Source organism: Botrytis cinerea, chromosome 7, assembly GCF_000143535.2.
Source record: "Botrytis cinerea B05.10 chromosome 7, complete sequence".
NCBI classification, from domain to species: domain Eukaryota; kingdom Fungi; phylum Ascomycota; class Leotiomycetes; order Helotiales; family Sclerotiniaceae; genus Botrytis; species Botrytis cinerea.
This window is the reverse complement of record NC_037316.1, coordinates 125,823-139,658: the sequence shown is the minus strand read 5'-3', so window position 1 is coordinate 139,658 and position 13,836 is coordinate 125,823. Positions and strand designations below refer to the sequence as shown.

Sequence of the window (13,836 nt, the reverse complement as noted above, 5' to 3'; positions counted from 1 at the left end):
ATTTATATCATGTAATATCAATACCATAGCCATTCGAGCGCAGCGAGCAAAGGGGGTTTGGGGGCTTGCCCCCATCCATCACTCTGTTGGACTTCTCTCTGCAAAGTAGAATATCCTCTGTCTGTATGGCTTCATTGATGAAGCCATACAGACCCCCTTTGCTCGCTGCGCTCGAATGGCGACAAAGTATACAAACACACCCATGCCGTAAAAAAGCAGAGACCAGGGATTTCCACGCAACAAGCCTTTGGCACGAGAAGATCACGAAGATCAATTGGAAGGCGAGCGCGCATTCACTTCATCATTTCTTAATCTATCGGAAGCACAGGTCCCCTCTTTTCATCTTGTGCTCGTTGCTCGTTTCCACTTTCTGTGATTTGATGTAACTATATCGTTCATTTGGTATATTCCGTTCAATCACTCCCAGGAAATGCCCTTGACATTTTGTATGTTCATTATATTATTTCTCCTTGGTGTTATTTCCTCCTCCTCCTCTCCTCTTCCGTCTGGTTCTATCTGGTCCTCTCCTCTCCTCTCCTCCCCTCTCCTCTACTACTATTCTCCTCCTCTCCTCCTCTCCCTCTGCCATCCCCTCTCTCCCCAAATCCCTCCTTCAATTCATCATCCTGCATGATTGGCGAAGAAACATTGCATCTCTCCATCTCTCCATCTCCACTCGCCATCAAATGAATCGGTAGTCGTCATATTGCCCGTGCTTTTCACCACACTTACGTCTTACCCATACTTCTTTCGACTCGCAAGCAAAGTCAATCAATCACGATTGTGACATGAAACTTTAAAGAGATTTTCCGAGGAGACGCGCGACGCCATTCATTCATTCATTCATTCATTCATTCATTTGTCCATTTGTCCATCAGTTGTCCATCATTTATTCATCATTTATTCATCCGTTCTTCGTTCTCATCTCTCACTCTTCTCCTTTCTCTCCATCCCTTCTCCACTTAATTGCAGCTGTCAACGCGGCACCCTCACACTAGAAAGTAGCAGGAGAGGACGGACGGACGAGCGAACGAACGAACGAACGAACGAACGAACGAACGAACGAACAATCTTGACCCCCCCCTCCCCCCCCCCCCATCATCTTTGCGGGAAATCATACACTTTCCTATTCTCTACCTTCTTTTCTTTCTCTTTTCCATCGTGGTAACCTGAAACCACTTTCTCAAACGTCCCTTTTCAAACATTGTCTTTCTTTTCCACGCCACCCTTTCCCATTTCAGTTAGGTTTTCACACAACATCTAGTCTACCCGATCCTCCCGCAAACGCCACGCCATCTCATTCATAGCTTCGGCTCATCGCGAATTTCCAAGCTATCCAATCCAATCCCATCCTCTCCACTCGCAATCAGGGTCCAGATTCAATATCGAACATTTCAATTGCCATTACGATTGCGATTGCGATATCCATTTTCATTTCGTCAATTCGTCAATTGGTCAATTGCTCGAAAATCTATTCAACTTCTCTCCCTTTCCCTTTCCCTCCCTTTCTCTCACAATCAATCACACATCCTCATTGAAGAATGCCAGTATCGTCACCTATTCTGATGGCTTATCCTGGCCCTCCGAGAAGAGCTGGAGGCTTCATCCGATATATCATTGGCGCCATAGGAATCCTTCTCCTGGTCTTGTACTTTAGAAGTTCGTCGGAAGCGTCATCTTTCACATATATAACCCCCACAGTCCCTGATCCTCCAAAATCCACATTATCTCCCACGCCATACGCGGAATCTTCTTCTAACAATGAATTACCCATTTCCAAACCAAACCAAGAGCATCCGATCGATACTTTAATCGCCAATGCAGAAAAGACTTTTGAAGAATTGTTGCAAAAAGAAAGTCATGATGTTAATGCCGCCGCTGCAGAATATCGCAAACGACGAGGGAGACATCCACCTCCAGGATTTGATGCGTGGTTTAAATTCGCTCAAGACAATAATGCCGTCATGGTGGAGGATTTCTTTGATCAGATATATCATGATCTAGGTCCATACTGGGGAGTGACGCCCGCAAGGATGAGAACACAAGCTAGAGATGCTGGCATGGTTATCAGTATTCGAAATGGCAATGCAACGGCAGATAGTGATTGGTTCTGGACACAGATTTGGTTGCAATTGATTGGAACCATACAAAAAGATTTGCCAGATATGGACATTCCACTCAATGCTATGGATGAACCAAGAATGGTGGCTCAGTGGGAATTGATTAATGCGAATATGGAAGTTGAGAGAGCGACGAGGCAACTTGCAGATATCAATGTAGTATCTCAGGATTATGAAAGTTTGCCAGCTCCAAGACGTTCTGGAAGTGGAGAGCCAGACGCTCCTAGAAGAGAGTGGGAAACTTCAGGTATGTTGAGAAGATGGGTGGAAGTCGCGTTCCCCTGATTGACTTTATTAGGTCCGTATTGGAAAATTGCTACCAGAGGTTGTCATCCAGATAGTCTTGCACGTCGAGCGGAAGTTATGACTGACTTTTCGAAAACGCCTGCTATTTCGATGGGCCATTCTTCTTTACATACTTTTAAAGGTTATGTTTCGAATTACAGTCTCTCGGCCGATTTTTGTCATCAACCAGATTTGCAATCTCTTCATGGAATGATGATAAATCCTCTCTCGATCTCTTCCACTCAAGAATTGTATCCTCTGTTCGGTGGTTCCAAACTTCCAACGAATAACGAAATTTTATTACCAGCACCCATGTATTGGGTAAAAGAAGAGAGATTTACAGGTGGTGATGATCATGGGGTTCCGTGGCACGCAAAATTAGATAAAGCCATTTGGAGAGGTGTCGCTACAGGAGGACGAAACAGAGAAGATAATTGGAAAGGATTCCAACGACATCGCTTCGTCTCCATGACAAATCACACATCAGTATCTCGAGCCGAATCGTGGGAAGCGATCCCTCCCAATTTCGCTCTTCCAACTTCGATTTACAACATTGGTGCACAACAAGAAAATAGATTGGGAGATTGGGTAAATGAATGGGCTGATACAGCATTTATCGAATTGATGTGTGATGAAGACAGAAAAGATGGAACTTGTCCTTATACAGATCCATATTTCTCGATTAAGGAAGGACAGAAAATGAGTCAACAATTCAAAAATAAGTATATTCCTGATATTGATGGCAATTCTTTCTCGGGAAGATATCGGGGATTCCTACTTTCTTCGAGTCTACCAATCAAAGCGACTATTTTCCGCGAATGGCACGATTCACGACTTATTGCCTGGAAGCATTTCGTACCGATGGATAATCGATATATGGATTTTTATGGTATCATGCAATATTTCCTAGGTTATGAAGGAGATAACTTTCGAATTGAAGGACACGATAAAGAGGCGGAGAGAATTGCAATGGCAGGACAAGAGTGGGCCAATAAAGTATTAAGGAGAGAGGATATGCAGATTTATGTTTTGAGGTTATTGTTGGAGTACGCACGCGTCTCTAATGATAATAGAGCGAATTTGGGATTCGTAAAGGATCTCTTGTGATGAGACTTTGTAAAGAGGGGTAGGGGAAAGATGGTTGATGGAGTGGGGTGAAGAGGTTTCTTCGACTCTGTTTCGATTTATGGACTAGGGCTTTCATTCTTTTCGGCTGGGAAACATGACTGGCATAGGGAATTGTATGTGCATGGCATGCAAAATTGTGTTTTTGAGGAATTTAAAGCGGGTGGCGAATGGTGTAATGGGAAATGACTCAAAAAATGAGACGGGGCGTTTTTTTTTTTTTTTTTTTGGTATTGAAATTCGGGAAACTTGAAAAAGGGTTTTTAGACCGAAAAGATGAGGATGGTGGATAGAGAAGAAGATAAACGGGTGAAGAAGTTAAGAGGGATGTGTGTGTGTGTCTTGAATTTTGAGCGAGGATTTTCTTTTTATGATGAGCGAAAATAGGCGAAAATTAAGGAGGAAATGAGTACTGTACTGTACTTGGTGTGAATATACCCATAGATTAGATAGAGAGAATCTCGATGATGAGATGAGATGAGACGAGATGAAATGGATTAGCTTGAAAATTTCTACGGAACTTCTTTTTGATCTTGAGCGAATGAGTGAGTAGGAGAGTGAATAAGTTTTGTTCGGCTGTTGTGTTGTATCTTGTATAATTAGGAGAATGACCTTGATCATAAGCGAGGGAGAGTTGATAAGTTGGCTACCTAGTTAGTTATTAGTCCGTGAGTTAATGATTAGTGAGTTGAGAAATCATAAAGATATATATGTATTTATAAGTAAGTATCATTCATTAGGATTAGCATTAGCATTACCATGATCACCATCACCATCACCATCACCATCACTCCCAGGACAAGAGAAGACAAGACAAGAAAACACAACACAAGATATACAGACTCGAGTCGACTTGAATCGAATCGAATTGATGAATTGACTCGGCTGGGCTGGGCTGGGCTAGGCTGAACTGGATATTCATCAACATCAATATCAATATCAAACAAACACAAACTCAAACTCAACTAGATACCATGCTTCACTTCACTTCGCCTCTCGTAAACAGATCGATAAATAGATACGAGGAGATGGATAGATGATCACCTGCATTTCATTTTATTTTATTTTCATTCATTTCCCATTCTCTCCTATCCATCCTCGTTTGCATATGTATAAGTACTGTCTGCCTTTCGCATCCACATCCACACCTAACATTCATCAAACGCCAAACGCCGCGCTACGCGTCACGCGATACTGTGTTATGCTATGCTGTGCTACATATAAACACGCAAGAAAGATATCATGAGAGCCGAAAACGCCATCTGCCTGCCTGCATACCCATTTATACCATCTCTTTGATATATCCCTCATGATTCTATATTCCCATTCCCATTCCTATCCCTATTCGCCTTTTCCATCACCTACGCCTATACTCCTTCCTATCTTCATTCAGCCTCCCTTACGTTTTTCTCTACTTTTCAAAGCCTCCCTTATCCCTTCACTTTCCCCTCTCTCCTCTAACCCTTCCCCTCTCCATCTCCTCCTGCAATTCCTTATTCTCTCTATCCTTCTCTCTCAATCTTTGCGCCGCACTCGTGCGATCCAATTTCCTCGCTTCTCTTTCCGCCTTCAACTTATATTCCAATTCCTGTAATCTAACTTGCCAGCGCAAATCAGGTTTGTATTCTTCTTCTCTCGGATCGCCTATACTACTTTCAACTCGCGTCATTGTGCTTGCACGTGTTGGTGTATTCATCTCCCCATTTGCTTGAGATTGAGATCGAGAATTTGAAGCTGCAGAGGAGTGACGTGTCATGGTCGATGATCTGGATAGAGAATTATCGATGCGACGACGAGGTCCAGTGGGAATAGATGGTGATGGCGAAGTAGAAGTTTCGTAAGCGCTAGATCTAACATCATTGGCAGCCTTGAGACTCGAAATTTCCGTTTTCAAAGACCTATTCAAATCCTTCAATTTGACCACTTCCGCCCTACTATCCATACTACTAAACGGCACTGCACTCCTCGCCATCGTTTCCAATCTATCCAATTTCTTAGTCTGCATCTCAAATCGATTTTCAAGTGTCGAATATTCTTTCCATAACCTTCTATCGAGATCCTTGACTCTTCCTCTGAAATCACCCACTAACGTTTCGATTGTTTTGACTGCTGCTAACAAGTTCTTGGAGAAACCCGGAAACATGGTAGAAACTGCCTCGAGAGATGGAAGTGCACGACCATTGATAAGGGAATTATTATGGGACCAATCGGTTCCACAGAGACTTGAAAGTCTACCCCATAAGCCCAGGAGTAAGTTATTTCTCTCTGTAAGTTGTTCTTTGAAGTTATTTTCTAGCTGTGCTATTTTCCTCCTATCTTGTTGACGTGAAGTTTCGAGTTCTAGAACACGAGATTCTTGTTGTGAGAGAGTGCGAGTTGTGTGAGAGGATGTTTTTTGAGACGTTTCGTATTGATTTTTTGTGAGACGATGGGTTTGTCGTTCTTTGTCAAGCATATCTGCTAATTTGCGTGATTCGAGAGCGTGAGATTCTAAGAGGTCGTCACGTTGTTTGATCATACGTTCCTTTTCGGCGAGAGAAGCTTTGGTGGAGTCTAGATCTCGAATGGTATTCTCGAGTTCGCGTTGAAGTTTTGCGATGGACTGTAGGAATTAGTTTAAAACCCACCAAGGAATAATATGAGACAAACTTACATTCAATAGACTTGACCTGGTACCATTCAGATCACCAAGAGCTTCCCTGAGATTATTCTCAAGTTCCATAAGCCTCTGCTTCCACTCTGCCGCCTCGACTTCTCTTGAAGTAAGATTCTTTCGTAATCTTCTAGCTTCATCCTTGGCGGTCGTTGCCTCACGATTAAGATCATTGACGAATTGTTGAACTTCTTGCTTTTCCTGACTAGCAACAACTTCTCTTTGATGTCTTTCCTCATCAAGACGCTCATCGAGTTCTCTAGCACGTTCTTGCTCTTCATTAAGAGCATTCTCCAAGTTCCGGATAGCGGCCTCAAGATCCCCAATCTTGATTTTATCTCCATCTTGTTCTTCTCGAAGAAATGCAATTTCATTTTGACTCGATTCTTGCTGCACATTCAATCGATTGACCTTTTCGTTAGATTCGACATAGTTCTTCTCGATTTCCTCAAGTTCTCTATTTGCTTCGTCCAATTCTCTTTCAAGGTCTTGAATCTTTTTGGATTTTCTTTCATGATCATCCTCCAACCTAACAACTATATCACTCATCTCTCTCATTTCATTCTGCAATGCATTGAAATTCTCTTTCTCATCAGCAACTTCAGCCGAAAGACGTTCTATCTCAGCGTTGGCCTCCTCTTGTTCTGCAGCAAAACCATCAAGCTCTTCTTGAGCTTCTTTCCGTAAAGATTCAAACATCAGTTCGGCTTCCTCTTGACCTTGAAGTGCTTCATCTCGGTCTGCTTGCATGGTGAGTAGATCATTCTCGGCAACATCCAAGGCTTCTTGTAATTCTTGAGCTAGACCTTCGGCTTCCTTCTTATGCTCGACAGCAGTCTCAAAATCTTCCATGCAAGATTCAAGTTCACGTTGTAAGTCCTGATTATGTATCTTAAGACTATTAATTCTGTCTCGAAGTTCGGCTTGCTTATTTTCGAAATCTTCCCGTTCAGCCTCATTCATACTCGTCTGTCTTGTACCCGCGCTAGTCCTGGATGATGATCGTTCGTGTGCCCGTGACGCTGATCGTTCAAATATGCTCTCGCCAGCCACCGATGTACCACCTCTTCTTTGGCCAAGCTTCAAGTCCTCGATTTCTTGATAGAGCCTTTCTTTTTCGCGGTTTCTTGAAGTCAGCATTGACGTCTGTGCGCCAACTTCTCGTCTTAGCTCTGCATTTTCATGTCGAAGTTGTTCATTATCCCGTTTGATCTCCTCGGCTAACGTGCTTGCTGAGCTATATGTACCATTTCTATCATCTGTCATGCGATCAGACATATTGGAATTTGATCTCGAAGGTGATCCGACACGTCTCTTTGTGATGTTGTAAATATTAGTCGTGTGACTCAATCCTTGTCCTCCGGTAGCCGTCTCTGATTTCAGTCGGAAAATCTCTTCTCGGAGAACTTTTATCTCATCATCACTTTGCTCTCTGCGGGCAGTTTCTTGCTCAAGGAGATCTTTCCAGACATCCATTTCTTCACGTGTTTCGATATCTTGACCTCGTCTCTCGCCCATTGTGCGAACCAAGTCCGTAAGATTTCTCTTCTCATTTTCCCGAGCAAGACTTTCATTCCTTAACCTTTCAATCTCAGTCACATATTCTTCAACTTTCTCTCGTAGGTAAAGAAGCTCTTCCTCCCGTTCAAAAACGCCTTCTTGATACCACTTTTGACTTCCTTCTGTAGATGTACCCGATCGAGCTGTAGATGGTCGGTCTTCGTCATCCTTGAGTTGTTTCTCAAGGTCTTTTACTTTTTTACGGAGAGCTTTGTTATCTCTTTGCATGACGGCTAGACCTGTCTTGAGTTCAACGTTTTCGGATATCATTTCCTTCACACCTTCCTCAGAAAGCTTGTCTAATCGATCACTGAGAAACATAACTTTCAATTTCAAATCAAAGTTCTCCTTGGATAATCTTTCGATCGTGCTGCTCTGTTCCTTCAAAGTTAGATTTTTACCGGCTCTTTGGCCGCCCAGGGCGGATGCTGCAAAGCTCGCCGACTTGCTGGGTGTATGTACGCCATGCTTCGTACGAAAGTCTTTGGCCATTGATTCGGGTACTTGGACATTGCGAACATGTCGTGCAATGATTGTGTCAGTAGGTGGGTCCATGGGTCGACTAGATGCGCGAGGTGTTTCTGGAGCAGAATTTGTCTGATTTTCACTCCTCCCACGAGTTGAGTCCTCTTCAGCCAGGGTCGCCAATGGTCCCTCCACTCTTCCAAATGAATCGCCACCTTCGTCAATACCAGATGCCATACTTCCCAAGCTTATAGTCCTAGATAAAGTCATACTTCCACTCCTAGATAAGCCCCCAGAAGGAAGTGCGCCTCCAGATTGCAAAGCATAATCTGCACCAACTGTAACATCGCTTCGATCGTCTTGAATCTCAGAATTTGTCATGAAAGAGGAAACAGAAGATCGTTGACTTGAATGTCGACTGGTGAGAAACTTAGGTCTAGACGTATTGCGCGTTGAAAGTGCGGCCCCTGGAGTCGCACCGGCATCGACCGTCAAATGTTTGTTTGTACTCCTAGTCGATGAGTCATTAGGTAGGCTTGAGCTATCATTCACCGATTGGACAAATGCACGTAAATTTTGGCGCGATCTTGTGGGCGTGGCTTCCATATCTTCTTCCTCATCTGATTGTTGCTGTGATTGAGAAGTAGATTGTGCTGCGGTTTCGGAATTCTCTCCCATGCTTGCCATTGACATTGCTCGAGATATAGTCCTTGCAGCGGCAGCGGCTGTTGGGGACGACGAAAGAGTTTCGAGGTTAGAAGTCGTGTTTCCAATTTGTTCCGAATCATCGTGTTCTCCTTGCACAGAATATCGAGGGGCAGGGCCTGGAGTTTTGTATGCACCATCTGGTGTGGGAGGTGAAGAGGGTGTCGGAGAACCATGACCCTCATTTTCATTAATTGCAAATCTCTTCCTCGTGGGAGTTTGTGTTTCCATTGCGGGGGACTTTTCGCCATTCCGACCCGCATCAAATAAATATGTATCATCAGCACCGGCCTTGCCATGTTTACCAATTGGTGAAACGCTAGGAAGGAAACTTGATTCGACATTATCCAGGTGTTGTTCCATTGCCTTTGCATCTACGGCACTCAGCAAACCTTCACTTCGATTATCTCCGTTGTCGCTATGTGCATAAAGTACACTGCTATCAATGGGAGGGGACAAAATAGGTAAATTCCTATGGTCGTAAGAATCCGTTCGATTGTTCTGCTCGAAAGCTTGCGAGTTTATGGACATTGAATCGTCGTTATCACTTCTATCTGCCATTAAATCGCCAATGTTATGAAATGTAAAGGCCTCGTTTTCCGAATCCTGTCGTGCAGTTCGTGGCCGTGAATCAGTTTCCGACATTGTTGACAAACTCGACATTGTGTAATCATCTCCCTCCGCCATCTTGCCTTGCAGATAGTTCAACGCGTCGCATTCGCCGTATATCTATTCGTACTTGGCCGCAGGTTTCGTATGCTATGCTATATGCTGTGTTTTTTCGTCAGGAGTAATGCGCTCGACGGCAGTGGATAAATTGAGCTGGCTGAATTGATGATAGCAGCAACGAGCCAGTCTAGGGAGTTGGTGAGGTGATGAGAAATTGGTTGAATGGTTTGTATAGCATGTTATCGTTACCGCAATATTCATAGAATATCAATCAAGAGGATTTTGATATTTGCTTTTTGCTCTGCTATGATTTTTTTCCAATAATTGACGTGCATATAAATTCGATATTCGTTGTCAACAAGAAAGTCTATCTATACCTAGTATCGGTAAGTCTAGAAAACATTCGGTTCAATGCTACCAGGGTCAAGATTTTGTCAGGGCGACCAACAATGTTTCACACTGCACGGACTATCAAACATCTACCCAAACACTACTCAAGCTCGTCAAGAGCTAGAGCTCAGAACATTTCACCCCACCACAACACACTTCGAGTATTCTTAACACTTCCAATGTAGTATTCAAAGGGCAATCCAGTCTTCTGGTATTCTTGTCTGTGTCGTCGTATAGGGTCTATGCTGTTTCATCTGTTTGTCAGATGGGAGAGGTCTTGTAGTTGAGATCTGTAGTCTCCTATTCACAATGGCATCAAATAGACACTTTCTCTTCTGTCCTTGCACTCTAGTCAAGTGCGTGTTCATGGACTCATCAGAATGAAACCATTCTATCGTCTCATTCAAACTACTACCGAGTGCCAGTCTCACTTGCATGTACGACTCTCGCTGCCATCTCATTGGCGCGTGTTCTGCATGAGTCATTTGTCCATATTTAGAGGCTACCATTCCCCTGAACTTCTTATCATCCGTTGAAGAATATTGCACAGCTGGGTTTTCAGTCACTCCAGAATGAAGTTCCAAAGTCTGACGCAACAAATGAAAGTCGCTGTTTATCGCTCCACGCTGGTTATCGAATCAACAGCCGTATCTCTATCCTGGAAACCCAACGGCTATAGTCAGCAATCACACTCTACAATCTGCCTCGATTCCGATATATTGCAATTGAAAGTGATCGACTACATCACTATTTCTTTACCGATTTTTGCAACTTGAACAGATTGATAGTATGTATCCCCACCATGGTTTCGATTATTTCACTTGCAAAGTGGCCATGTATCGTCCGATTTCACTATGACGAAAGCTGAATAACTTGTACACGCAATTACGCGACTCTGGAACGGAATGACCAACTCGGAAATCGAATCCGCGGCACAAAACCCTTTGGAGCTCTTGGTGCCAGTGATCAAAGACATGGAGGATTATTTCTGTCGAGACATGGGATATATGAACAGGAGTCTTCAATCGTGGATCCCTGATCTCGACCACAACTTACCTACTGTATCCCGAGCTCGCCGGGACGACGCCTTGCTAAAGGTATGGCATAATGGTCGCGGATCTCTCGAAAGTTTTGAGAAGATTACTTCAAGGATCGAGGGTTACCAGGAAGAAATTATAGCTCAGGGTGTAATTGAACATGATCATAACGATAATTAAAAGTTTAAGAATATGATACGACAACATAGAAAGTTATTAAAAGATGCATATCGATTAGAACAGCATGTCTGCGACACTTTACAGATGAACGTTGGAAATCTTTCCTTGAAGGAATCTAGGAGGTCTCTGGAGAAGGCAAATTCGCCTGGGAGGATTGTCAGCTCCGCAGTAACCATACATTTTGAACAAATAGTTATGAGCCGAGGGATCCATCAATTGATTATCGCAACGCCTAAAATAACTATCATATTCTTTGGCGCAGCAAGAGAAAGTCATCTAAGTCCCCCACCTCCAATGCAGTTCCAATTCACCTTTGTATATTCGCAACCCCAATTCTAAAACCATTATCACGCCTCCATTCTTCCGACTCAAGACTTGCACGATACGTACAAGAGGCCTCTTCCCTCGAACTGTGAAAACATCATCCTCTTATCACCCTTCTGATTTCCGCATCTGCATCCACATTTTCCCGTCCATCATCTTCTTGATAAGGATATGGAAGAGATGATGTATTCAAATCTTCACCCCACAATGAATTGCACCATTCCCATACATTCCCCACCATATCGAAACATCCATGTGGAGAAATATTCTTAGGAAATAAACCGACGGTACAACGCTCGTTCAATAGTAAATCTTTATAATTAACATATCCTGCGTTCCTTTCTGTGCCCCATGCATACGTTGATTCTGTTTCGTTGCCAGATGTCTGAGAACCTCGAGCAGCAATTTCCCATTCCGGTTCAGTCGGTAAACGGACTTCCTCATCGAGCGCAATTTTTTCGGATGCTTTCCAGCGTGTTGTCAACCAGGAACAATACGCGTGCGCACCGTACCAGGTAAGATCTGTAGCTGGGAAGTTTTCTGTAGAAGGGGATGAACTCTCTGGACTATTCCATTTCCGTCCTGTCTCTTGGGTGAATATTGCATAATCTCCATTTACAACTGGGAAAACGCCGATTTAGTATGGGGGAATGGTGATAGAATAAGGAGATGATGAATTCGGGTGAGAAGAAGAACCAATTGTGAATGTGTTGAAAGGGACGGTAGTGAGGGATGTCAGGTCTCGGGGATCTCCAAGCTGGGAGAGTGTACGTCCGGCTTTTAATCTTTGGGTGATGGGTAATGTGCCTTCTTTGATAATCGCGAGTATGTGATTGGAAACTCGTTGATGCCGTGGACTGGATCAAGGAAGGAAATTCGAAACTAACAGTGCGCCTAGTTGCGCATCTACTCCAGAGCCCGCGACCAGACCTTCAAGCGATGCAAGTAGCTCTGGGTTTCCTACATCTCTAAGGCGAACCAACCAGCTGCGAATAATCGGTTCTGACAAAATGGGATTTTGATGAAAAAGATCAATGGCTATTTGTGCGTCCTCTTCAATAAGTTGTCGTGCAGCTAGTAAGTGTTGTATTGCTTTGGAGAAAATCGCCGGATTTGCGATTTTCAATCTACACGAAAATGGAGTTCGAATGCCCTGCTCCGCTTCCCGGATTGAATGATCCAGTGCCTCTCGTGTAATTCTTCTATCGTTATAATTCTCAGAAAGCACGGCGTGAAGCCACTCATCCAATAATTCCTCTGCTTTTTCTCCCCCGTGAGAAGTCTCTAATGCGAGTGCAAAATATGCTGGGAGACTTGCTGCTTCACCGATTCCGATCTCGACATCTGTGTATTCAATATTTATGCCGGTGATATTTCGCAAGAACATGCGTCTCTTGACTTGAGAAAGTGGTGATATATCATGTTTTGTTATTTTGGAGTCCAAAATCCAATTTTTCACAACGCTACTTTCTCCAAGGACGAGTAGTTTTACGGACGCTTGTTTCTGGTACTGGATTAGATGAACTATAGATTTTAAAAGTGACGGTCCGTCTTCTCCAAGACATTCGATAGAATCAAGAATGATCAATAGACAAAATGACTTGCTACTATCCTTGCAGCTCCCAATGAGCTGAGGTAATGTTTCCTGAAGCAATGTCGAGAACTGAGAAACGCTAGAGATGCAGAAATAGCAAGGTATCATATCAATGCCTTCAAACTCCCAAGACTCATCCAGAACATCTGTTGGACTGTTTCTCACAATAAAACCATCTCCAATAGATTCCGTAGTGGTAGTCGCTGTGCGAAAAGCAAGATGTTTCGCGAAAGTTGTTTTTCCACTTCCACTGGGCCCGGCGAGTAGCAAAAACTGATTATCACGTACGAGTTCGAGTGCTGAGAAGTATATCGGAGAACTCTTTTCGCCATCTCTGTTTTGTTTTCGGGGTTCCTTTCTGGATTTTTCTTTTAATGTATGGTTTGTGAGGAGAGGAATATATCCAGTTGAGAGAGGGATGTTTTCACCTGATGGAGAAATTAAGAGGGGTAGGGAACCAAGTGCTGCTGCTGTGGCGATATGTTCCTCTATGCTAGTCATTTTAAAGTGTTTATTTTGATTTTGACTTAGTGAAGTTGCGCAGCTTATGCAGCAGAAAACTTATAACAAGTAGCGTACGCTATTACAAGTGGTATTCGTGTTCGAAGGAAGGCTATATGATTTAGGTATCGTGACAACGGCGCGTGACCAATTGGGAAACTAATAACCTATCGAACAAGTGAGGCGAAGAACAATCTTACTATTTCTCTAGGCTATGAAAGCAGACTA

The 13,836-nt window shown here is 43.4% G+C and overlaps 3 protein-coding genes across 3 annotated transcripts; 1 reads left to right on the top strand and 2 right to left on the bottom strand.

The window, feature by feature from the left end:
• Positions 1–318: 318 nt before the first annotated feature.
• On the top strand, positions 319–3,971 carry BCIN_07g00390 (hypothetical protein). Its single transcript, XM_001555966.2, has 2 exons — positions 319–2,367; positions 2,419–3,971. Exons 1-2 carry the CDS (start codon positions 1,542–1,544, stop codon positions 3,510–3,512), a joined length of 1,920 nt encoding a protein of 639 aa, XP_001556016.2. The 5' UTR covers positions 319–1,541; the 3' UTR covers positions 3,513–3,971.
• A 604-nt stretch (positions 3,972–4,575) lies between these two features.
• Positions 4,576–9,967, bottom strand: BCIN_07g00380 (hypothetical protein). Its single transcript, XM_001555965.2, has 2 exons — positions 6,184–9,967; positions 4,576–6,132 (listed from the first exon to the last, which is right to left on the bottom strand). Exons 1-2 carry the CDS (start codon positions 9,598–9,600, stop codon positions 4,969–4,971), a joined length of 4,581 nt encoding a protein of 1,526 aa, XP_001556015.2. The 5' UTR covers positions 9,601–9,967; the 3' UTR covers positions 4,576–4,968.
• A 1,439-nt stretch (positions 9,968–11,406) lies between these two features.
• BCIN_07g00370 (hypothetical protein) lies at positions 11,407–13,711 on the bottom strand. Its single transcript, XM_024693777.1, has one exon. The coding sequence runs from the start codon at positions 13,606–13,608 to the stop codon at positions 12,376–12,378; it is 1,233 nt and encodes a 410-aa protein (XP_024549564.1). The 5' UTR covers positions 13,609–13,711; the 3' UTR covers positions 11,407–12,375.
• Positions 13,712–13,836: the final 125 nt, after the last annotated feature.

Excerpts from the sequence above, each read along its gene's own strand:
- BCIN_07g00390 (XM_001555966.2), top strand. The coding sequence starts at position 1,542 with ATGCCAGTATCGTCACCTATTCTGATGGCTTATCCTGGCCCTCCGAGA. Across the intron at positions 2,368-2,418 it reads AAGAGAGTGGGAAACTTCAG|GTCCGTATTGGAAAATTGCT; the intron begins GTATGTTGAGAA and ends TGACTTTATTAG.
- BCIN_07g00380 (XM_001555965.2), bottom strand. The coding sequence starts at position 9,600 with ATGGCGGAGGGAGATGATTACACAATGTCGAGTTTGTCAACAATGTCG. Across the intron at positions 6,133-6,183 it reads CCAGGTCAAGTCTATTGAAT|TCCATCGCAAAACTTCAACG; the intron begins GTAAGTTTGTCT and ends TAATTCCTACAG.
- BCIN_07g00370 (XM_024693777.1), bottom strand. The coding sequence starts at position 13,608 with ATGACTAGCATAGAGGAACATATCGCCACAGCAGCAGCACTTGGTTCC.